Source organism: Lepidochelys kempii, chromosome 2 (assembly GCF_965140285.1).
Source record: "Lepidochelys kempii isolate rLepKem1 chromosome 2, rLepKem1.hap1, whole genome shotgun sequence".
Classification (NCBI taxonomy): Eukaryota; Metazoa; Chordata; order Testudines; family Cheloniidae; genus Lepidochelys; species Lepidochelys kempii.
The window spans coordinates 248,590,852-248,617,106 of record NC_136381.1 but is presented as its reverse complement, the minus strand read 5'-3'; the positions used below and the strand labels follow the sequence as shown (position 1 = coordinate 248,617,106).

The following is a 26,255-nucleotide window of genomic DNA, read 5'->3' as shown; positions in this document are numbered from 1 at the left end:
CACCCTAATTGCCAAATCTCTACTCCATGCCTTGGTTATCTCTCACTTTGAGTTCTGCCGTCTCCTCATCTTAGGCCTATGTGAAACTAACCCCACCCTCTCCAGCCCATCAAAATGTTGCTTCCAAAATAATCCTTTTTTCCTATGGCTACAATCATGTCCCTTTGAACCACTTCACTGCCTCCCCGTTATGCTATGTATGCATTAAATTATGACTTTATTGTCTTGCTTTCCAAGCCCTGCGTGAAGCAGCCACTTGTATAGGATAGCTATAAGTATAAGTAAGTATAGCTAACTTGTCTCCATTTGTATTCATCTGCCAATGATGCCAACTTTTGTTTCCTTCTCTCACAAATGTCTCAACACCTCCTTCTATGGTACCCTGTATACATGGAATGACTACCCAAAATATATTTCTCAAGCTTTCACCCATCCCTCCTTCACTCCTAAAAACTTGAACCTCTAGCAGCATATACAAAAAGTGGATATAGTTACACTTGAATAAAACAACTGGAACTGGACACGTAGCTCACCCATGTATCCCATTTCCCCATGCTTTGTGTTTTGTCATTCTAGATTGTAAGCTTCTTGGGGCTGGAAGTATGTCTTCCTATATGTCAGTACAGCACCCAGCAAATTTTGGCTACTAATGCATTACAAATAATTATTAACATGTAATGCTGCAGATTTCTAATAGGATGTAGATGGAAAATTTGTTACTGTCATTAGGAGCAGAAGGTCTACTCTAACACATGGACTGTTTAGAGAGAGAGAGCGAGCATGCAACTAAACATCAGACAAAAGGTGGACTAGATGTAATGTTTAAAATGTGGCATTAGGATTTTGATAGCAATCTATAAAATAAAGGATGTTTGGCCTTAGATCTACTATACATCTCTCCTGCATAGATCTTGCCAGGTATATAGGGCTGAGTCTTGTTTTAATGCCTCACCACAAGGTGGCACTCTCATCTTGGAAACATAATGGATGCCAGCACTCAGCTATCACTTTCTTCCTCCTCCTTCTCACAGTGACCAGCTCTGTGTCAAGCCAGTATCAATGATTTTTTTCTTTCCACTGACAATGGTTGTTCATATTCAAAATCACTAGTTCTGTCTATTGTTTTTGTAGTTTGAGGATACTCTGTAAAAAGAAAACTATATCCCTTAGAAGAGAGAAGGAAAACGTCAAGTAGGGACAGTAGATCCCTTCCTAAGTATCAAAGATTGTTGGTGGTTTTAAAGAGGAATCGAATATGTCAAACAACACAGCTCCCATAGAATTATCTATCATTCTACCAGTATCTCACTTTTATCTCTTGATGGAGTGTGATTTAGTCTCTAATAGTGACGTACCCTCAGTACTTACCTTGAGAGCCTAGATAACTATTTAGCTGTATAAGTGTCCCCCATAGGTAGAATTTATGATAGATGCACACTTGCACTCCTGCTGTCCCTGTTAGAACTTGGAATCATTCTAGTTTATTGTGATTTGTTTGTCATGTTTGATAACTTTATTCAAAAGAAAGTGCTAATTGATGCACTGGTACCCATTCCATTGCATCTCACGGACATGTGCAAACACCACCTCCAAGTGAGGTAGTTACATGTTATCCTTTCTGATGCCAGAGAGCACACTTGACAGTCACACACAAACCTAGGGACCCGGGAGTAGGTCCATCAAATGCTGCCTTTAGTGAATCATTCCATACAGGCAAGTCCTGTCTCACATTTTTAGAAAAAAACTTGTTCAGCCTCAAACTGTTGGAAATGGTCCAAATATGCAACCCCTCAAAATGATTTTTTCTCCAGCGGTAATAACGACAGACGCTTACGTGCAATACTACTGCTGCATGCGGCTATTATAGTAATGATACCTTCTTACTGAAATCTCTTATAATCAGCATATACCAAATGAGTTGTAGTGGCTTTGCTTATTAATGGTTTTGTGATGGATAGCCCAAAGCCAGGGAAAGCTTTTATTATTAATTACACGTTTCTATTTCAGTTACGCATAGATACCACAATTAAGATCAGGGCTCATTGTGCTAAGTGCTCTACAAACACACAGGGAGAATGGTCCCAGCCTCAAAGAGTTTACAGTCTTGTTACTGGGTTGAATTCTCTGGTGGTATAAATCAGCACAACTCATTGGACTTTCACGCATTTACGCTACTAGAGAATTTGGCTCTAATACAAGATGCAAAATATGGGTAACAATAGGAGACGAGGGGGTGGAGGACAAGGTTAACAGTCATAAGATTATGTAGTGTTATCATCTCGAAAAGTCAGATTCAGAGTTAAAGCTGGCAATTTGCTCCCTCTATTATGGGTATCTGCACGTAGGATGATATAGGAGCTTTATGTCTGAGACTTATGGAAGACGTGTAAGAGGAGCAGCAGGCTCTCCATCTATGGATCTGAGTTGCCCTCCTCCATTTTAGCTTTATTGAAGTCTCCTAGCAAGCAAATGTGAATCTGATCTTTGGCTGACTCCCGTGCTCTGTGTAATGTAGAGGCATGCATCTGTTCCATGTTCCTTTTCAGATGATGTTCCTAATGGCCTAGACAGCCAGCTTTATGAAATCCAGGAATATGGATCTCTAGAGGATATTCATTTGAAATGCTACAGATAAACTGTCTATAGCTGAGTTATAAAAAGAAAAGGGAAGGGATTCCAGTTGCAGCTTGGGCAGTCCCTTTATTGGTGATGGTTATTGGCTTTTGGCTTAGCCAATATAAATTTTTTTCTTCTGTCTGTTTTAGTAAGCTGTAGTTCTTCAGGACAATTGGGTTTGTTTCCTGAGTAATCCTTCATCTTATATTGTAACCACGTGGGACATAAAGGAAGATGGGAAGTTTCATGAAAAGTGAAATCCTGATTCTTTGACTCGGTGGCTGCATGTGGAGAGGATGTACTGTATTCCTCCTCCCGTACCCTGTCAAACAATAGACATCTCAGTCTAGATTTTCAAATGTCCCCTCGCATTTTGGGGGAGTGCCCAACCTGGGACTTCCAGGGCCTGATTTTCAAAGTTACTGAGCACCTAGTAATAGTGCTTCCCTATTGTACAGGGATACTTCGAGGTTAAAATGTAATGCTTTTGAAGTGCTCAGATACTATAATGATGGGGGTGATATAAAAATCTAGAGACTGTGACTTGTCAACAGATCCGGTCCCAGTCTCCTTGTCAGACAAGTTATTTTCCTGTTAGCTTGCACCTCTGTTGTACTACAATAAAATAGTACAAGCAGCACTGCCCTGACACTCAGGTAGAAAGAAATTAAAGGCAAAAGATTTTAAATATTCACCTTTCAGAACCAAATCCTTTGAATTCTGAAGACCTGTTCATCCTTCTTGAAGGGCCCAGGCAGGAAAACTTGAGACTCTGGAAGTTATTGCTGTGTAAATCAAATTCATTATCACTGTGTTGAGTAGCAGAAATTCCCTTTTCATATAAAGAAAAGCCTTCACAGCCTAAGCAGAGCAGGGTAAAGAAGCCTCAGCTGAGTAACAGAGCAGCAGACCACTGGTGATCACGGCACTTGATTATGTAGTTAAGTGGCCAGATTTTCAGAGCTGCTCAGCACGCACTCACATTGTTCTTGAGAGGCGGATGTGATGGAGTCTCCATTGTTCTCAATAGGAGCTGCCGGGTACTAAGCACCATTGAAAATGAGGCCACTTCATTTAGGTACCCCAGACTTTTTGGGAAAATTAAGCTCTGTGTATTCAGGCGATGAGGTGTGAGTATAGGCTAACTTTGCAACTATCGAAGTCTTCCTCAGGGGATCTGCTGAAAGAAAGAGCAGTCCTTACCTAGCAGGGGTGAAAAATCCCCCCTGCATTTGGCTACCACCTGCCTAACTAAAAGAGGAATACTCCACAGTCTCTACTGAGGCAAGCAAGTGACAGAAAACAAACGAGCAGATGAGAAACAATTTGCATTTGTCGGGGTTGCTCCTAGGAGTGATAGTAATCCATTTGTTCTCTCTGCAGTGCTACAACTGTGAAGAGGAGGCTATGTACCACTGCTGCTGGAATACTTCCTACTGTTCCATCAAGTGTCAGCAGGAACACTGGCATGCTGAACACAAACGTACCTGTCGCAGAAAAAGATGAAAGATTTAGTCCTCCCCTAGAAAACCACCCCGATGATTGCTATTCTCAGACACAGCGGTTTTTGTTTCCAAGAAGCCAAAATTGTTTAGAATTTGCTTCCCATTTTGCACCAGCCTTTAAACAATTTTCGTAAAGAAATTTTGCACAGTAGTTTCAACCTTCTGTTTAATGCTCCTCCGAAATTTTGTCAGTCTACTGAATTTAACATCAGTGGGAGCAGGTTACTTTAAATAATTTTAAATAGAGGATTTGTTGCATTTTAAAACATTTTTAGGTTTTACAGAGATTTTAATCTTTAAAAGCAACAGATTTAAAAAGAAAAACAACATGAGCTTAATGAGAGGAACACTTAAAAGTTAGATCTGAATGTAAGAACTATAGAACTGTTTCAGAAAAAAAGCATACTACCTTGATGTAACATTTATTTCCTAACCTTGGTGAGCTGGTTTTGTTCAGCTTAATTTTACTGTTTAAAGGCATTATCTATTGGTTATACCAGTGGGTACATGATTGAATTTAGGGAACAGGGTTGACACAGCAGGTGCTAGTCCTGCCTATTTTTTCTTAAACGTTTCCCTGTTGTGTTTTTTTCATTATTTCTTTTCAATATATAACTTTTATAACAAAATATTAGCTTTGATCTTGTAGTTTCAAATCACAGGGGACTGGGGTAATTTTTGCTGAGCTGGATCTTAGAGAAAAATGAATATTTAAATTTTAAAGTTTGCACATTTCATCCTTGTCCTAACATGAGTGCTTGTAACAAGAAAAAGAAAAGCCAAAAAAACTACCTTTATTCATACATTGAATTATAGACGAGGCATAAAAATATCTTTAATGCTTCCCCCCTCCCTCTAAGCCCCCAACCCAAGGTCATTTGACAGCCTATTATCCGGTGTCACCTATTCCATTGCAACTTAATAATAAAAGGAAAAATAGCACTTAAGTTTCACAGAAGCCGTTATGTTTGTAGTAATGGGTCATTGCCTATTAATGAGCTCCATCACTGTACTCAGAATGAAGAATAATGCATGTTAATTTTCTTGTACTAAAGATGCCGTGATTTGTAAAAAGTCTGTATTTTGCGGAATGTCTGGATTAAGAAGCATTACCAATAGGAATGGATCGATAGTTGAAAAATGATTTTTTTGTTTTGTTTTATATATAGTTATATGAATTGCATCCATATTCAGAGACAATTTTTTAAATAGGTGTAAAGCTTACTTAAACAGCTTTTCTTTTAAAGTGTCTCACCATTTTAGTTTCTTTTAAAGGTTGGTCTTAGACTGAGTCAAATGCCCATTAATCATCCTAGCTATTTTTTGAGAAGTTAGAGGAATAATTTGTAAATATTTATTTAGATCTTTGATATTTATTGAAAGCAATTACATGATGGAACGATGGAAGCGGAAGAATCAGGAGGAAAGCCTTTCAAAAAAGTTTTCTTTAGGATTTGTCAGGGTCAGTATAAAGATTAAAGTATAACTAAGTCTTCTGTGAACTGCCATTGAAATCCTGATCTTTTTTACTTACAGTGGTGATACAAGTTAATTGATTTGATACTGCCAATTAATGCCCAATATGTTGAAAAAAACTACATGGTAAGTTGATTGGAAACAATAGTAACTAGTTAGTAGCTTGAATTACCACAGACTGTTATTGCCTGATAACTGTGTAATTAACGTTGGTCGCCTCTGTGTTGTGACGGTAAAACACATCACAACTAAAAATAAATCTTGTTCGATTACTTTACGAGTTCCAAAACTTCGATCCACCCCTATGAAAGCAAGTTATTGTGGAAATATTTTTGGTGTAAAATCATTCCAGAATATGTAATATTTAACTGATAGCTGCATGAAAGTAAGATTCGTGTTACTTTGGCTTTTTTGTCTCTGTTGACACGGTTGCACATTTCCAAGTTACTACAGCGTGAAAACTGTGTGTTAAAAAAAAGTTTAAAAAATTGTGGCCTGGTTTTGTATAAGTTTTAGGTAAAATTACAATTGATTGTTTTAGGAATCATGATTTAAAAATTAATTTTTCTGCAAATCATAAAGCTATATTAAAGTGTTGAGCTTAGCCACTATGCACATTGTAATTATTCATTGTGGCTGTCCAGTTCTATGATGCATTCTGGCATTTTGTAAGCTGCTCTGACTAGCAATATATAGAGTCATTTAATGTGTTAACATTGGTTAATAAATGTATTTAAAAAAAAAAACCTCGCTGCTCTATGAAAGTGTCCATGTTAATTCTGGCCTCTTACAGAAAATATACACTTTTTGGTTTCAGGGGTCTGATTTATAATGATAGCGATTTTTCAGAAATGCTATTTCTGGATACTCTCTCCCTACATTAGCAAAGAAAATCCCTCCATTTGGATGAAAAAATTCTCTGCGATTCAATAGAAATACTGTCTGGTATCTGTAGCAGGCGTGACTGGAAAAATCACTGTTTAAGGTTGCAAGATAGGGTCTGCATCTGAATCAAAGTCATTTCTATCATCAGTGTGTGTTTGTCTACCTGCCACCCTTTGTGTTATGTCAGAGTAACCAGACTGTCGAGGTCCAGGGGTCTATGACCTCATTGTTTGGTAGCTAAATGAATATCAGAAACCAGAATATACTGTTGAGAAACAACCTCTCACTTCTTTCCTGGGCCATTACTAGATATTATATACACGTCATGCTCATTTCAAAAGATTGTCTCAGATACAGTTTTTCCCCAGGAAAGTATTGCTTTTTTACCCCTCAACAATCTCTCAGATATGTTAACCACTTTTTCTACTGTTCAGTCACAAACTTGAAACACATCTTAACATGCGACTTAGACAGCTGTGACAGGCAATGCCGGGAGATTACAGACTAATAGTAACAGCCATCTTGTAGATGAATACTGAGCAGGAATTATTTAGACAAGTGGTTTTCAACCTTTTTTCATTTGCAGACCCCTAAAAAAATGTGAGTGAAGGCGTGGGCCCCTTTGGAAATCTTAGATATAGTCTGTGCCTTCCCCCCCCTCCAGGGGTCCACAGATCACAGGTTGAAAACCACTGATTTAGAGCAAAGATGTGGAGACAGGTGATTAGGGACTATTTAGAAAAGCTGGACATGCACAAGTCCATGGGGCCGGACGAGTTGCATCCGAGAGTGCTGAAGGAATTGGCGGCTGTGATTGCAGAGCCACTGGCCATTATCTTTGAAAACTCGTGGCAAACCGGGGAAGTCCCGGATGACTGGAAAAAGGCTAATGTAGTGCCAATCTTTAAAAAAGGGAAGAAGGAAGATCCTGGGAACTACAGGCCAGTCAGCCTCACCTCAGTCCCTGGAAAAATCATGGAGCAGGTCCTCAAAGAATCAATCCTGAAGCACTTGCATGAGAGGAAAGTGATCAGGAACAGCCAGCATGGATTCACCAAGGGAAGGTCATGCCTGACTAATCTAATCGCCTTTTATGATGAGATTACTGGTTCTGTGGATGAAGGGAAAGCAGTGGATGTATTGTTTCTTGACTTTAGCAAAGCTTTTGACACGGTCTCCCACAGTATTCTTGTCAGCAAGTTAAGGAAGTATGGGCTGGATGAATGCACTATAAGGTGGGTAGAAAGCTGGCTAGATTGTCGGGCTCAACGGGTAGTGATCAATGGCTCCATGTCTAGTTGGCAGCCGGTATCAAGTGGAGTGCCCCAAGGGTCGGTCCTGGGGCCGGTTTTATTCAATATCTTCATAAATGATCTGGAGGATGGTGTGGATTGCACTCTCAGCAAATTTGCGGATGATACTAAACTGGGAGGAGTGGTAGATACGCTGGAGGGGAGGGATAGGATACAGAAGGACCTAGACCAATTGGAAGATTGGGCCAAAAGGAATCTGATGAGGTTCAATAAGGATAAGTGCAGGGTCCTGCACTTAGGATGGAAGAACCCAATGCACAGCTACAGACTAGGGACCGAATGGCTAGGCAGCAGTTCTGCGGAAAAGGACCTAGGGGTGACAGTGGACGAGAAGCTGGATATGAGTCAGCAGTGTGCCCTTGTTGCCAAGAAGGCCAATGGCATTTTGGGATGTATAAGTAGGGGCATAGCGAGCAGATCGAGGGACGTGATCGTTCCCCTCTATTCGACATTGGTGATGCCTCATCTGGAGTACTGTGTCCAGTTTTGGGCCGCACACTTCAAGAAGGATGTGGATAAATTGGAGAGAGTCCAGCGAAGGGCAACAAAAATGATTAGGGGACTGGAACACATGAGTTATGAGGAGAGGCTGAGGGAGCTGGGATTGTTTAGCCTGCAGAAGAGAAGAATGAGGGGGGATTTGATAGCTGCTTTCAACTACCTGAAAGGGGGTTCCAAAGAGCATGGCTCTAGACTGTTCTCAATGGTAGCAGATGACAACGAGGAGTAATGGTCTCAAGTTGCAGTGGGGGAGGTTTAGATTGGATATTAGGAAAAACTTTTTCACTAAGAGGGTGGTGAAACACTGGAATGCGTTACCTAGGGAGGTGGTAGAATCTCCTTCCTTAGAGGTTTTTAAGGTCAGGCTTGACAAAGCCCTGGCTGGGATGATTTAACTGGGAATTGGTCCTGCTTTGAGCAGGGGGTTGGACTAGATGACCTTCTGGGGTCCCTTCCAACCCTGATATTCTATGATTCTATGATATATCACATTGGTAGGTGTGCAGGTGAACGAGCCTCTGATAGTGTGGCTGATGTGATTAGGCCCTATGATGGTGTCCCCTGAATAGATATGTAGATACAGTTGGCAACAGGCTTTGTTGCAAGGATAGGTTCCTGGGTTAGTGTTTTTGTTGTGTGGTGTGTGCTTGCTGGTGAGTATTTGCTTCAGGTTGGGGGGCTGTCTGTAAGCAACTTTCTCTTCAGTGTTTCCTGTCATTGAGCCACATCTGCATATGTGCTCTCTCCTGCCATCTATTCATTTGTTCCTTAAAGTTGGTGTGCTGTGGTGTACTAGCCACTAAGACTAGCAGAAGTCTAGCAGCAAAGTGTTGAGCTAATGAACCTCCTGCGAGGGGCATCTGGGGCTTGTGAACATCTGCACGTTGGACAAGAGATTTGGCAATTGAGCACACTACCAAGAAAAATCAGGGCATGCTAACCTCATGAGAGGAGTCAGGTGAGTGTTTTGTTCCTGCCAATGCCCACTACCAAAGCCCGACAAACAATGGGAAAATTGGTGGGATAATTTAAAATCAGTTCACCTTGGCTGTGTTCACATGTCTTGAATGGTCATTGCCATCGTCAGGTGGTCAAGTTTTACTTTCTGATGCAGATGGGAAATAAACACTAAGTTTGCATGCTCAAGTAGTCCCATTTCATATAAGCTGGGACACTACTTATTAACACAGTAGAGGTACATGGTTCACAAACTGTTTTGCAGAGCCATGGCTCATAGGCAACTAAATGAGCTAAAGATCTGACCGTATCCTTCTCTCTAAGAGCGAGTCACACACGTTTGTTTGAATGCAGTAAGACAAAATTTGCACCTACCCATATAACTTTTACTGCATCCAAGGCTATATCAAGGAATTACGACTTGGAACAGTCTAGCCCAGGAATAAAATGGTTTACACATTTCTAAAATTCCCATAATCCTTTATGGGATTAATCCTCAGTGGGACCCAGTGCACAATAGCAATTAGGGACCCCCAACTTCCCTACCCCAAGAGAAGGGAGGCCCCAGGCAGGGAATGGGTCCTGCCCCAGGGGTGGGAGGCCATTAAGAGAAGGTGTTGGAGAGTGAGCTCAATTCACAACTGCTCCTGTCCTGGGGGGGCTTCCCACTCTGGTTTGTTGGGTCTCACCCCAGCGTGCAGGTGGGTCCTTCTTAATGCAGTACAATGTTACACACTGTCTCTGGATTGTTCTGGTGTGTGTGTTTTTGGGATGGGATCATGAGCATCTTGGCTGACCTGCCACACATCATGGACCACAGAACTTCACCCACCCCTGCCTGAGGTAGGTCCAAAACTTCTGGCTGAGTTACTGAAGAAGTCCTCTAAGCTTGAGTTAAAGACTTCAAGTTACAGAGAATTCACCATTTACTTTATTCAAACCAGCAAATGCCCCATGGTCATGCTGCAGAGGAAAGTGAAAAAACCCCAAAGCTCTTCAAGCCTGAGATGGTGGAACATTCCATCCCAATCCCAAATATGACCATCAGTGAGACCCACCTGGGAACAAATTCACTGTAATAATTCAGTGCCCTCTCCATCTGGTGTCCCATCTCCGGCTGTTGGAGATATTCGTTAATAGCAGTCACCAGTGGGTCAAATGCCACCATAAGCAATCTTTTCCTACGATCCCCTCTATAAACTTGTCAAGCTCAGTCCTGAAACAAGGGGTTTTATTGCCTCTGCTACTCCCCTTGTTAGAGGTGGGAGGCCAAACTGCACAGGCTCATGAGGTGTGGGGAGAGCAACTGTCGCTTCCAGCAGCACTGGGAGTGGGAGGGACTTTTGCCACTGCCACAGCTCCTACTTGGGATGACAGGAGGGGAGGTTCCCAGCTGCTGTCCCTGCTGTTTGAGAGACTGAGGGAAGCTTGGGATGCTGCAGCTGCTTTTCTGACAGGCCAGGACCTCCTTTCTCCCTAGTCTGTTATTGGTGCTGTTAACACCCGGGAGCAGCCTGTCCCAGCAGATTGATATGGACTCTCCAATTTGGACCTGATCATGTTGTAAGGTGACATATCCCCCCCCAACCACCCCCCGATGCACCAGGAACGCTGTGAGGGTCCCTGCTGGCATTCACACTTTCCATTTCTCCATTGAAGAGACAGGGCCCTGTCAGGAAAGTGAGGCTTGAGCCCCCACACCCAGCCCCTGCAGGCACCTTTGCATTCTCAGGGCTGCACTAGGGACACAAAATATCCACACTGAGACTTTGTGCCTCCTATGTCCTGTCTGGTGTCTCCTCAAGGGAGCTGTGCTGTCAGGGATTCCCAAACCATTGCCCACCCCTGTGAGTACCCTTTTCCCCAGCATGGAAGGGCAGTAAGATCTAGGTGGTGTGTCCTATTCCCCCCCACCCCCGACATCCCAGCCATGTGGCCTTTGGTGGGGCCAACTGCAGAAGGGAGCCAGCCAAAGTCTAGCCCTTAAGAGCAGACGCAGCCACCCCAGGAACCCCTGGATGTTCCAGTGACAATAGTCCCTGCTGTTCTCTGCCCTGGGCTGATTGGCTGTTTGCTCTAAACTTCTCCTTCCCTCACAGTCCCATCACCTCTGCTTCACTCCGCACTTGTGCCTTCTCTGTGTCCTGTCCACCTCACCCTCCCTTCTCTTTCCATTTAGCTGAGCCCCTCCAAAACCAGTCCACCCAACCCGTCCTGCCCAAAAATTGTCATTTTGCCTCCTGCTTCCTTTAAGTGGTGTAAGAGGCACAGCTCTTGGCTTGTTTGCTTTTCCTAGATGACTGAGTATATGAAATATGAAAAGGAGTACTTGTGGCACCTTAGAGACTAACCAATTTATTTGAGCATAAGCTTTCGTGAGCTACAGCTCACTTCATCTGATGCATACTGTGGAAAGTGTAGAAGATCTTTTTATGTACACACAAAGCATGAAAAAATACCTCTTCCCACCCCACTCTCCTGCTGCTAATAGCTTATCTAAAGTGATCACTCTCCTTACAATGTGTATGATAATCAAGTTGGGCCATTTCCAGCACAAATCCAGGTTTTCTCACACACACACACACACACACACACACAAACCAACTCTCCTGCTGGGTGAAAAAACCTGGATTTGTGCTGGACATGGCCCAACTTGATTATCATACACATTGTAAGGAGAGTGATCACTTTAGATAAGCTATTAGCAGCAGGAGAGTGGGGTGGGAGGAGGTATTTTTTCATGCTTTGTGTGTACATAAAAAGATCTTCTACACTTTCCACTGAATGCATCCGATGAAGTGAGCTGTAGCTCACAAAAGCTTATGCTCAAATAAATTGGTTAGTCTCTAAGGTGCCACAAGTACTCCTTTTCTTTTTGCGAATACAGACTAACACGGCTGTTACTCTGAAACCTGTCTATATGAAATATGTTTGGGATTTGCTACTGGTAGTTATGTGCTACTCGGACAATTTTAGCTACATTGAGTGAGTGCACATATGTGAGCTATACATATGCTTTCCAACTGCCTTAGTAAATCAAATTAAAGGGTGAGTATAAAACCCAGAAACACTCTTCCTGTATTGTTTTCCATTAAGGAAGTTAAGTGGAAAAGTTCTACCCGTGCTGTGACAAGTGTAATGTTTCCACTGTTTTTTCATGGAGGAAGTTTAAGGTTAAAGTGGCTGTTGAAAAACCCAACTACTTTGAACCACTAAAAGCTTGAAAAATACTTACATTTTAAACTAATCAAATCCATTTCTAGAAGACTATAGGCTCAAGACTAGTTTTAAGCTCTAACTCTCCGTTAACAATCTTAGAATGTGAAGTGCTTGAAATTAGAGACAGAAACAGAACGAATAAGAAATTATCTTGGACTCTTCTACCATTGCTAGGTTTTGCATACCATCAGGACTACAGCAATCCCAAAGTTTCTTTAAGTTGTTGGCAAAATATGTGAAGAATGTTAAAGGAATTACAAAGAAAAGTGAATTAAAAACAGGGTGTGCTTTGCTGAGACTTTTCTTATTAAAAAAAAAAAGTCAAATACTACAGAAGCAACTGAAAACATTTCCTACCCTTTACATCCAAGGACTTGATGAGACATCAGTCCCTTTTAAAAGGGCTAGACAGGTATATGTTTACTTACAAGAAATATGGGCCTGATTCTGCTTTCCAACTCATGCAAATCAGGAGTAACTCTGTTGAAGTCAATCAAATTAGTGTAAAGCTGCTGGGAGAACAGAATTGGCCTCACAGATGTTCCTAAAAATAAACTAGAATTCCATATACAGATGATACCATGTGTCATAAATATAAAGGGAAGGGTAAACCCCTTTGAAATCCCTCCTGGCCAGGGGAAAGCTCCTCTCACCTGTAAAGGGTTAAGAAGCTAAAGGTAACCTCGCTGGCACCTGACCAAAATGACCAATGAGGAGACAAGATACTTTCAAAAGCTGGGAGGAGGGAGAGAAACAAAGGGTCTGTGTCTGTCTGTAGTCGTCTTGGCCAGGGACAGAACAGGAATGGAGTCTTAGAACTTTTAGTAAGTAATCTAGCTAGGTATGTGTTAGATTATGATTTGTTTAAATGGCTGAGAAAAGAATTGTGCTGAATAGAATAACTATTTCTGTCTGTGTATCTTTTTTGTAACTTAAGGTTTTGCCTAGAGGGGTTCTCTATGTTTTTGAATCTAATTACCCTGTAAGGTATCTACCATCCTGATTTTACAGGGGGGATTTATTTATTTCTATTTACTTCTATTTTTTATTAAAAGTCTTCTTGTAAAACACTGAATGCTTTTTCATTGTTCTCAGATCCAAGGGTTTGGGTCTGTGGTCACCTAGGCAAATTGGTGAGGCTTTTTATCCAACATTTCCCAGGAAAGGGGGGGTGCAAGTGTTGGGAGGATTGTTCATTGTTCTTAAGATCCAAGGGTCTGGGTCTGTAGTCACCTAGGCAAATTGGTGAGGCTTTTTACCAAACCTTGCCCAGGAAGTGGGGTGCAAGGTTTTGGGAAGTATTTTGGGGGGAAGGACGCGTCCAAACAGCTCTTCCCCAGTAACCAGTATTAGTTTGGTGGTGGTAGCGGCCAGTACAAGGTGTAATATTTTGTACCTTGGGGAAGTTTTGACCTAAGCTGGTAAAGATAAGCTTAGGAGGTTTTTCATGCAGGTCCCCACATCTGTACCCTAGAGTTCAGAGTGGGGGAGGAACCTTGACACCATGTGAAACTGTTTCTATGAACTGCTTTATTGGTTCCTGGGGGAGGTCTGTTACAGCAGAATGCAATGTATATGTATATTAACAAAGCCAATGGCCCAGAGGCTCAGCTTTTTGACACACTTTTCTAATGTAGACAAGGCTTTAGGAGTAAACATTTACAAACAGCTGAGCATGTAAATTTCAGGTAGAAAGGTAAAGCTATTAATTAAGGGATATTAAAAGGCAATGCACCCTTTGTTGCCAACTGGGTTACTATACCATGTGTAGGTTTCAGAGTAACAGCTGTGTTAGTCTGTATTCGCAAAAAGAAAAGGAGGACTTGTGGCACCTTAGAGACTAGCCAATTTATTTGAGCATAAGCTTTCGTGAGCTACAGCTCACTTCATCGGATGCATACTGTGGAAAGTACAGAAGATGTTTTTATACACACAGACCATGAAAAAATGGGCTTTTATCACTACAAAAGGTTTTCTCTCCCCCACCCCACTCTCCTGCTGGTAATAGCTTATCTAAAGTGATCACTCTCCTTACAATGTGTATGATAATCAAGGTGGGCCATTTCCAGCACAGATCCAGGTTTTCTCCCCACCCCCACCTCCCAAAAACCACTCTCCTGTTGGTAATAGCTTATCTAAAGTGATAAGATAAGCTATTACCAACAGGAGAGTGGGGGGTTTTCGGGGGGGGGGGGGAGAAGGGGGGGAGAAAACCTGGATCTGTGCTGGAAATGGCCCACCTTGATTATCATACACATTGTAAGGAGAGTGGGGTGGGGGAGAGAAAACCTTTTGTAGTGATAAACGCCCATTTTTTCATGGTCTGTGTGTATAAAAACATCTTCTGTACTTTCCACAGTATGCATCCGATGAAGTGAGCTGTAGCTCACGAAAGCTTATGCTCAAATAAATTGGTTAGTCTCTAAGGTGCCACAAGTACTCCTTTTCTTTTTGCATATACCATCTCCCGCCAGACCACCTGGGGTTGAGAGCTGGAGACACAATGTGCGCACAGCTATTTTTAAGCTGTATCTACGCTGCACACCTGTCAGTGGCATGGAGGGTGGGTGTAGCTACATGTCACAGTGAAAATCAGGCTGTGTCCAGACTGCAGTGTGTAGCCACACATGTCAGCAATGGGCTCTGGCTGGGGAGGCACTGGGAAAAGGTGAGGGCAGCTCTAGCCTTTCTCTGTGGTCTGCCCCCTACCAGAGCCTTTCTCTGCTGCTGGGAGTCATCCCTTGCTGTAGAGAGAGACTCCAGCAGGGGAGAGTCGCTGCTTGGGCATGTAGAGACCCGTGTAGGGATCAAGCATGTCTGTATTCACTAAGCAGTGCCTCACAGATAGAGCCATTCTGATACCATCCAATAGAGGGCAGGAGTATGCATCTACAGTAACCAGATTATTATACACGCTCAAATAAGCGAAGTTCATCCTTGGCCATCTGGGTTCCCAAGAATTCACAGCTCACCTTAATACCAATATAACACATTTTTGGATGCCTAGGACTTCACAGCTGTTACTGTGCTGCACACTATAGTCACTGACTTCACAGCAGCTATGGGGATACAATCTTTTTTTGCTGTAAGCAGCAGCATGAGACATATAACACAACCAGACAGGCAGTTCCAAGTCTGTTCAGCAGCAATCAGTTGTTTGGACACGCACACAAAAAGAAAAGCTAGTTCATTACACCACCTTGTTAACAACAATTATGAAGAGGAACGAGTATCATTCCCCAGTGAACGCTCAAGTGAGAGGAGAATTGTAAGTTGGCCTCATAGCCAATCTGGAGACGACAATATGTACATAAGGGTTACATTTCCCGTGATCTGTCCATTGCAAACCGTAGCCCGCACAGCTGGGCCTAAGAAGGTGCACCAGCTCCCACCCTTACAGAAATGGAAACAGGCTTCCTGAGTGTTGCAATTTGCTCTCAGTTGTATTAATTGCTCTGCTGATGGGGAGACAATTGATAGCGCTGCTTTCTATTTCTTCACAAGTCAGAAGAGAGGCATGCAGCTACCTACAGGTTAAACTACCACCATTTTATGGAGCAAGAAAAGCTACCAAAAAAAAATATTTCTTGGTTATGCACTAGCTCCCAGCAACCTCTAATGCCACAATTAATCATCTAGGGAGCTAAATAGAAAAGCCTTCTATGCCAATACATAAGAAACAAGGGGGAAATCTGACCTAAAGGCATGACAGTTTCACTCACCTTGTGACTTGGCAAAGAACTACCACAACATTTATATTTAAACCTCAGACTCGGTACAGCTCTGTTCTCACTAATGCCCACAGATCACTTTCAGAAAGGGTGTTAACCTTTTGCTCTAAACTCTTTTCATACAGCTAAACCATGTTCTTAAGAGGGCAGCACACACAAGATTCAGTAATAGGAAATACCTTTGTCCACTCCCCAAGAAACATGCACATTCAAGGATTTACAGATGTTGCCCTACCCCAGATTATAACTGAGTAACACCTTTGGGTGAAGGGCCTTGAAACTCATTGGGACACAACAAAATTGAATATATGTAGTTGCCTGACCAACCTGTATGGCAAACAATAGGAGCACACCAGGTCTGACTGCATCATTTTGCTCTCGTCTTGAAAATTTGGGGGGATTTCCCCCCCACACACAAAGAATTTTACTTTGGGGTGGGGGATTTGTCACGAGGGAGGCTTGCCCTGTGTAGCTAGGAGGGACTATGTTGCTGGCTGTTTCCCACCTCACTTACTTATGGAAGGCACCTGGCAGGTCATGGGAGGCTGCAAACAATACAAACATGTCATGGGAACATGAGCAGAGAAACTAATTGACAGTTGTGTACTGAGAGGACACTAGCATAGCAGGTAAATAGGGAACACCCTTAGCTAGACAGCAAGAGCTGTGCGGGACACTCAGGTACCTAGTCAGGCAAAGCTAGTAGGCATGCCTCTGTGGGGCAAGTTCTGCAGGAGGAGTGAGCTAACAGGGAAAGCTCTGCATGAGAAGAGAGCTATGAGGGGAGGCCAGACAGGGAAAAAGCAGTGCTGAGTAAGCTAAAAGCTGCGCATGGAGAGTGCACGGTCAGAGGGTCTGAACTGGGATGCTATGGAGCGCTCAACAATGTACCAAGGTATTTTTTCTGACAACATATATGCACACATGAATTGTTATTTCCTTGTCTTTTTCTAGGCATCTTTTAAGTTTCGGCTTGTGTTTGTGTAAGAGCCTCCTTTTCCAAACCGTTGGGCTATTAAACATCTAGTTATGTTTAACACTCTGTGCTTTAAAGAGCTATTGGGGAACTCGGCCTTAAACGCTGTAACTCCCACCTCCACCTATGAACCCACCACACATGGTGTCCTACTGCTACAAAACCTGTAGTGCTCCTTGTCATAGAGTATACCTGCCAGCTGTGTCCTCCACATGGCCCTGACTGCCCAATGGAGAAGGGGGCACCTCTGCATATGATGGTGTCTTACTGACAAGCAATACTTACCCATACTGCGAAGACTGTCAACATTACTGTTCCCTATGACCCTCAACTCTACTCACTGCCCACGGCTGGCATCCGTTCCTTTGGTAAAAATTAAATGGAAATGGAAATACAGTCAGATTACATTCCTCTTCCCAAACACAGAATAATCTTGTAGTAGAAGGCTGGCTGCCCCTTCCAGTCAAGAATGGAACAAAGTCATATATACCTACACACACACACATATATATATAATATATATAAAATCATCAGTGGAAAAACTGTATTATATTGAAAAGGGTAAAGAGGCAGAGTTGGAATTTTACTCTAATTCATTTAGCGAGTGCAGAAGCTATAAAACAGGATTGTTCAAATGACTGTCATCACGACTGCCATTAGTGGTCAAACCCTATTTGTATTTTTCTCATTAAAATTAGCTAAGATTGCATCTAATCCTTCTCTGAATATTTGCTGCTTTCTGAAGGGATGGACTGAACCCAACTGCGAAGTGAAATCACAAGTGCTCTTCTCATTTTTACAGACAGAAAAGTGACATCAATGATGCATCACCACAAAAAAACTAATTGCAAGAGAAATCTAATCAAATGCTTCTTCATTCCCTTTGTGCCCAGTCTCCTTTTAAAACACTGTCAAACCATAATTGCTCTGGAAGCAGTGGGTGCGTATATAGCAGCAGTTAGAGCATGAGAAGAGCTGTCATAGCTTTTTCTGAGAGCTCCAGCCATATTTTTACAGCTTTCTTCGAGACACAGAACTGAAGGGGGAAGACGCTTTTGTTTTGGTTTTTTTAGCAGAAGGCTCCTGCGGGCTGAATTTTATGTACTGAGCCCAAGTTTAAGAAACCAGATTTAGAAAGACAATACATTTATTATGAGCCTCTTTGGCAGCAGCCTGTTCAAAGCCATGATTCCTCACCTGATTTAATTGTCTGGTCCCTGCTGTCATGAGCAGGACATGTATTTTCAGGCTTTTCACCCCTTGGCAGAATCACTCAAAGCTGTGTCCACACTTTCACCCAACATTTGTCCTTTAAATAGTTGCCTTTTAAAAAGAAAGATATTGAGACCAATATTTGACACACTCAGATCCATGGTCTCACACAGAGACAAACTTGTTCTCCAGCTCAGTGAGTGATTGAAAAGCCAAACTGTGGAAGTCCTTGAATCTAACAGGAATCAGACAAACTAGCAGCAGGGAATGCTGACCTCAAAGTAGGTGTTTCAGTCTTGGAGACGGAGGGCTGTTTTGACTCGCTTCCTATCAGACGGTGGAAAGCAGCTAGTTCTGTGGCACTTAGGAATGATTGTAGAGTGAGTGTGCCCTATCCCTGCAGAGCCACAAAGCCTTTATCAACGCTATTTTAGACAAGGCCCCACCAGGTCAATATTGGCCTGAACTTCAAACAGCAAAAAAGAGCCGCCATGATAGTCTCTGCGCAGTCTGAGAATCTGTTTAGGGACAGTAATCATGAAAGACCTGGGTGGTTCTCATTAGTATTTGAACCCTGTTACTGGACCCAGTTCTGCAAACCTCACTCCATGTGAACAGTACCATTGACTTCAGTTGGGCTACTTGTCTACATAAGGACTATGCCTATGAGTAAGAGTTGCAGACTTGGACCCAGGAACCATAACACACGTGTAGCTCTGACCTTACTTTATCTTTTTTGCTCTGAATTTAGCAAACCCCTAAGCCACAGCTCAGCTCATTTGATTTTCCAGAGGCACCATTGTTCAGCAACAGGAGCACTTATTTTCTGCAAGGCCATGAATGAGGGGCAGGTGAAGATTGTCTAAGGGCCTTTGTTTAAGAGACTTTTGTCCTGAAGTGATGTTTAAGCAGGGGCTTTATCCTCAGTATCCGAAGTTGATTTGCATTTCTCTCCAGCCTCCCCCCCGCCCCGCCTCTTGAAGAAAAAGACAAGGTTGTCTGAGACTAAGTCACTGTTTGAGTGCGTTTACTAAGTGAGCAGAGGAAGGCTGGTCCAGAGGTTAGGGCACTAGCCTAGAATGCAGATGTATTCAACTCAATTTCCTGCTCTGCCACAGACTTCCCGTGTGACTTTGGGCAAATCCCTTAGGCTCAGATTCTAAGATGGGGTGGGCAAACTACGGCCCATGGGCTTTGGATCTGGCCTGTGGGATTGCCACCCCCAGGGCATCGCGGGACTCGCGATGCTCCCAGAAGCAGCCGTCACCAGTCCCTGCGGCCCCTGGGAGGAGGGGAGGCAGAGGGCTCCGTGCACTGCTCTCGGGAATGGGGAAGCCCGGCCAATGGGAGCTTCAGTGGAGGTACCCACAGGTGAGGGCAGTGCGCAGAACCCTCTGGTCGCCCTCCCCCAGGGGCCGTAGGGATGTGGTGCGAGCCACTTCCGGGAGCAGCGCGGGGCCAGGGCAGGCAGGGAGCCCACCTTAGCCCTGCTGTACGCTGTTGCCACCCCAGAGCCGCTCCAGGTAAGTGGCGCTGGGCTGGAGCCCACACCCTGAACCCTTCCTGCACCCCAACTCCCTGCCCTGAGCCCCCTGCTGTACCCTGCCTGCACCTGTGCCCTGAGCCCCTTCCTGCACCCCAACCCCTGCCCTGAGCCCCCTCGTACACCCCGCACCTTCTCCCACACCCCGCACTCCCTCCCGCACCGCAACCCCCCTGCCCCAGCCCTACATTCATGGCCCCGCATGCAATTTCCCCACCCAGATGTGGCCCTCAGGCCAAAAAGTTTGCCCACCCCTGTTCTAAGAGGTATTTAGATACCTAGCTCCCATTGATTTTAAATGGTGTTGCAATAGGAGTCAGATGTCTAAATACCTTTGAGGCTGTGGGCCTCAGTTCCCTGTCTTTACAATGGGGACAATAGTACTGCCCTTCATCATGAGGGTGTTGTGAGGAGAACTACTCTGAAGAGTGGAAGGCACTCAGAAGCTATGGTGATGAGCTACCTAAGTATTTACAACAGCTAGTAGCACACAGGTCTCCTTAAGGGCCCTGATCTCTGAGAAAATTGCTGTCCCTGAGGTTAAAGTGAATCCACATTCAGCACTAAAGCCAAATCTGGGGCTAGTTAATTTTTAGAGGAGGCTGACTTTCTGAGGTGCAGGTTTACCCGGAATGAGAACTTGAAAAGTGGCACAGTTGGATCCATGTTTATTTTGTCTGAAAGATTCTAGCTAAAGATCAATTCAGTTTTAGTAAGAAGATGTTGCCCAGCCTGGCAGACTCAGGCTAGAACCTGAATCTCAAGCTGCTCGCTCGCTGGCTCAGGAATCATCACTAACAAAGGTATTGCATTTGGAACAGTTGATTTAGCAACAACCTGGAACAGAGGCCAGCTCCTTCTCCCCTAGGTGTGTTACTTTGCTAGCACAGTAAAGCTAGATGCTGATTTGAGTGAGTAAAGTAAGCAGAAATGATACACAGAGAGAAAAAAACCTCTCGAGTAAGGCGGCACCCTTGCTATCTAGGCACTAAAGCCGGTTGAAGAAAATGTGGAAAATGTTCACCAACATTTTCATGAAAAATTTGTCCCTTGAATCAGTTCAAAATGCAAGAATTTTTGATCCGTTCTAAATAATCACTTTATTGCAGATTAGAACTGCAGTTTCAAGCCTACTCTGGTTCTGTCTCTCCATGCAGAAAAGAGACGGAATATAATTTTTCAGCATCCAAAGTAGAAAAATTATAGCAATGGATGACAATTTCTTCCTGTTTTCTCCCCACCACCAACAATCGAACTGATTTGAAAAAAATTTCAATTTTCAACAAAAAAGAAAAAAAAATCAAAACCATTGGTTTGTTTGTACCACCTCTACGGACAGATTTATGCTTTTCATTGAGTGGGTTGGTCTGATATGTTTGATGTAAAAGGCCCTGGGTACCATCTCCATTGATGATAAAGGTCCCCATATATATTTGGCCCTAGGTTTGTTATTGAAGTACATTCAGGTTGTGCGTCATACGTTGTTACACACAAAGTGGATGTACGTGGAGACATTGCGCAGCTTGGTGTCTGAGCATGTTGGATCATATTAAAGAAGTTCTGTATTAAAATCACAAATGAGTTTGATTCCCCAGAGTTTAAATTCCAGGGTATTACTAATTAAGAGGTCTCTTGGTTTTTGGTACTGTTTCTCTCCCTCTGTGTGAAACTTGCAAGCTGCTAACTGTGTTAGTACATTCTAAGACAGAGTCTGTTCTCAAAGCAATTCACAGAGAGAGAGACTCAAAGCAATACTCTAACAACAGAAACAGCACCCAGAGACTCCCCGCCCTTTTGTTGTATTAACAATTGTGATTAAAATAGAGATAGAGGATGTATGTAGATGGATGCTTGGTGTGGATAATAACTGAATGATCAGGGAGGTGCCAGTCTAAGAATCCAGTGTCCATCGGCTGAAGAAGGCGTCAAGTGGAAATAACCAGAGGACCCCCCGCCCCCCGGAGGGCAGACTGGAATCCACCCAACAGCCTCAAGGATGGGAGAACCAAAGAACAAGATAACATCTTGGAGCCGTCAGGAATGTGCTATCTGCTGATTGATTCAGCAACAGCATGATGAAGCAATTCCCATAGACTGGCATAGGAAGAAATTCCTATAAAAATAGACTCTAAAAAGTGAGAACTTTGGGGTCTGATTCTGCAAACCAACTTCCAGGAGCATCAGATGAGCATCTGACAAGGCCCTGCTCCCTCCTCATGTCCAGGCCACCTGGCCAGTGGCTTGGCATGAGCAACTCTAAGGCTGGTAACTATGATAACAACCTTGCAGAACCTGTGTGTGTGGGTGTGTATGTGTGTGTGGGTGTGTTTGTATGAATGAATGTGTGAATAAATATGAGATTGAATGGAATGTTATAGCTATAACTAACTGCTTACTATGATTCTTTCTGTATTCACAATAAATGTGGTATTTTGCCTTTTTCCCTTTAATAAGATCCTGCTGGTTTTTATTTTATTGGTACAACATTTTGGTGGAGAATTGCGAAAGGGGGAATATTGGTAAAAAACCTCAGTTATTGTAAATATTGGTGTGCACACCGCCAGCTCTAGTGAGCTAGGCATTTCTATTAGGTTAACCCGACCTGCTGGCCTTCGAGAAGGTAGCAGGGGACCTGCTGGCCTCCGAGAAGGTAGCAGGAAAAACAGATTAAACCAGACCTGCTGGCCTCCGAGAAGGTAGTAGGGAAAACAGATTAAACCAGACCTGCTGGCCTCCGAGAAGGTAGCAGGGAAAACAGATTAAACTAGACCTGCTGGCCTCTGGGAAGGTAGCAGGGGACCTGCTGGCCTCCGAGAAGGTAGCAGGGAAGAACAGGTTAACCGGACCTGCTGGCCTCCGAGAAGGTAGCAGGGAGAAATAGGTTAACCAGACCTGCTGGCCTCCGAGAAGGTAGCAGGGAGAAATAGGTTAACTGGACCTGCTGGCCTCTGGGAAGGTAGCAGGGGACCTGCTGGCCTCCGGGAAGGTAGCAGGGGAAAAACGCATAGATTAAGCTATGATTTCAGAATCTAGGCTGTGTCACTTGCTAAGTAATACCAGCAGTGACAAAGAGATTGAAATATCCATGTTAAGATGTTTAAAAGAAAACAGGGTAAGCCAGTACTAGAGGGAGGAATGGAGTCAGAAGGAACTCCAACCTCACCTTTTGTTAAAGAAATTACACCTTTTAAACAAATCCTTCAAAAATTTGGGCACAGTCCTTGGACTAAACAAGCCCTAGCTGATGTCTGCACTATTTCGGACCTAGAGGATAGATTGGCTCAGTATATCCTCATATACAAACCTTCTAGTGCTGCCAAAAGAGATGCAGCAGCAATTTGGTTGTTGTGGGAGGCATGTAAGGATTCTTCCCTCCGCTTGTCTTCATGTAAAGAGGAAAAGGCACAAATGGAAAAGGGAGCAGACAATTGGAAGGTGCTGGCTACAAATATCCAAAGCCAGCTGAAAATAGTGAAAGAGGCACTCCAGGAATACAAAAAGAGTGAAAAAGTTAACTCTGCAGAGGCTGGAGGGAGGCAGGTAAAGGGGGAGAAGGTCCTATGTACGGCACCCCCAGGCATAATTACAAAGAGAAAAGAGAGTAAAAAAAAAAAAAAAAAGTTAACTCTGCAGAGGCTGGAGGGAATTAAGCAGTTAAACTTTGTATTTCACCCAAACAACTTTTAACCAAAAATGTTAAAAAGGAAAAGTGTTAGAGCATTCTTGGTTTCTTTGCAGCCATTCTGAAAGAAAAATGGGCCCTTTTCCAAAGGAATGTCTGTAAATTAGCCAGGCAAAAATAAACTATCTGATTAAAATCATTTGACTGGACAATTTAGTCAAATTTGCTAAAAGAACATAAGAGGGTTCTATTGGAACTTAACTGCCTCAAATGTATAAAGGGAATGTAAAGATGTAAAAAACAGAGCAGTGTGGAAGGGATGTTAAGGAAAAGAAAATGTGTATGTATCTGTCTGTGTGTGTGTAAATATGTAAAGTTCTAAGGACCAGTTAGTTTTGTTTTTGTTTTAAATAATGCCACTAAAAATCCATTTGACTCTTTAATTCAAAGTTGCAAAACTGACAGACCTTTTTGCTAGACACAGGTAATTAGTGTTGTTTGGCTTTGGGATTTGGCATTTAACCCTTAAAAGGTAACTCAATGCTTTACAAAATTTAAAATGTTTTTAAGTTGTGGCTGCAGCAGGGCAGTAAAATCAGGAGAATATAAAAAAAAAATTTTTGGATTCTTTTTGTTTGTTTTTTGTTTGTTTGTTTTTGTAACAAAATAGCAGATGAGAGTTGTAGTAAAAAAAAAAATTAAAAAAAGACAGTGCCTCTCTGAAGCAACAGCAGGGGTGAGGTGCACAAAACAAAAAGAAGCAATGTTAGAAACACTGAGTCTTAAAATGGCTCTGAGTAATCAGACTGTCACTTTGATAAAGGTACATGAAAACTCTGTAAGCAAAAAAAGAAATAGTGACACCTTATGTAAAAATGGATCTGGATAATGTTATAGAAGTTAAACTATGGAAGGAATGTGCATTTGCCCCAGAACATGTGCAGGGTATATTGTAGAAGGGGCAAAAGAAATGCGAACATACCATGCTACTTAATTAAAATGCTATTAGGGCTCCAAAGGGAGCCACAATAGGTTGGGTTTTCTTTTTCAGATTGCTGTGTGTTTTGGAAGCAGAAGTTAAAAGTAATCAAAACTCTGGTGAAAGTTGATTGTGTCCCTTTTAAGATAGAGTCTCTGAGCTGCTGATGGCTTTAAATCCAAAAGCAGGAAGTTTCTGTGAAAATGCAAATTACCTAAATGATAAAGGAAGGAAAGAACTAGCAGCACAAAGGAGCTGCAGATAAAGGACATACCTGGTCAGCAAACAAATTGTCTAAATAAAAGGCATGGGATAACAAGATAATTTTAATAAATTTAATGATAATAAGTATCCCTGTAACAACGTATAGTGTGTATGATTTTTGGAAAAATCCTTTAAGGTCGTATGGTAATGATGCTTCTCAGTTATTACCTGTAAATAAAACTTAAAGCTTAACACAGCAGGAAAAACATTATAAACTTGGTCTGCTGTATAAGAAGGAAAACTCAGGGATTTAATGACTAAACAGTGGGATAATTTCCCCATAACCCTTAAAAGATAAAAGCCATTGAAACCTGGCCTGCCTATAGAACAAAAACAGGAAAATATGGGGGCAATTTCTCTGTTTTGCCTGCAATCAGCAAGGGTATTTGTAAAAGAAATATTTTAAGCAATAATCTGCCACCCCAAAAGGGGTAGAAACATGTTCTTTTTGTCTTTCAGAAAATCAGGAAAAGCTGCCAGCTGAAAAGCAACCCAATACCATGAATCTACTGTCACAATAGAAATTGTGTTCTGTGTTCCATGTTTTGTCTTGTGTTTTGTGTTGTTGCTAGCACTGTTGTGTGTTTAAAAAAAAATACTGAAGACCTGCAGGAACTTAAAAATAAATTAAGCTTTCTGTCCCAGCTACAGGACAGCCTGATACAAAAACAAGTACATGCCAATGTAGACTTGGTCCAAATTGGTCTGGGTAACCTAAAAGGCCAATGGAATCTTTAGTAATGGCTTAATACTACCACATGGCTTATCCATAAGAAAAAAAAAATATTAGAAATAGGAAACTACACAGCCATAGCTATGGGATGCACTGAAATGCAGATACTTGCACTAGCTACTTTGGAACACAAAATGTTCTGGGTCATATTGGGAAATATTAAGGGTTTGATGCATTTGTTAAAAAAGAAAGAGATCATTGTTTGACACTTATCAATATGAATGGATGCAATATGTTTCCAGTATTGTAAACCAGACTTGTTAATGGGAGAAATTGTTGTCAAAATTGCACACCAACAGTCCCTGGAGGCAAAGGTATTGAAGGTTAACCCACTCCCCATATCACACATGGGATCCTTTTGGCTACCCTGGACCTTGAGCCAGTGGGCTGGGGAGGGAGGGAAGCTATTGGACACTAGAGGTTGTACCGAATGGACTCCTCAAAAGTGCGTGTGCCTCACCTTGCCTGTTGCCCCAGAACCTTGTAGTAAAGATACATCACTAGGATCATGTATGTGGCATGAATTGGAATCACAAACTCAAATTGCCTCAAGTACTTTCTCTTGAATAGGCTACATAGAAAGTGACACTGACGATTATAAATCTTAGTGTCAAAAGGGGGATTATGTTGGATCATATTAAAGAAGTTCTGTATTAAAATCACAAATGAGTTTGATTCCCCAGAGTTTAAATTCCAGGGTATTACTAATTAAGAGGTCTCTTG

The 26,255-nt window shown here is 42.6% G+C and overlaps 1 protein-coding gene across 15 annotated transcripts in view; it reads left to right on the top strand.

Annotated features, from left to right (window-relative positions):
• ZMYND11 (zinc finger MYND-type containing 11) overlaps positions 1 to 5,623 on the top strand; it is a 160,675-nt gene extending 155,052 nt beyond the window's left edge. For all 15 annotated transcript variants that reach the window (XM_073334522.2, XM_073334521.2, XM_073334520.2 and 12 more), the window contains one exon: positions 4,000 to 5,623. In XM_073334522.2, the coding sequence (XP_073190623.1) occupies positions 4,000 to 4,122 (123 nt within the window). In that variant the 3' untranslated portion in view covers positions 4,123 to 5,623. The remainder of the gene's footprint in view (positions 1 to 3,999) is intronic.
• Positions 5,624 to 26,255: the final 20,632 nt, after the last annotated feature.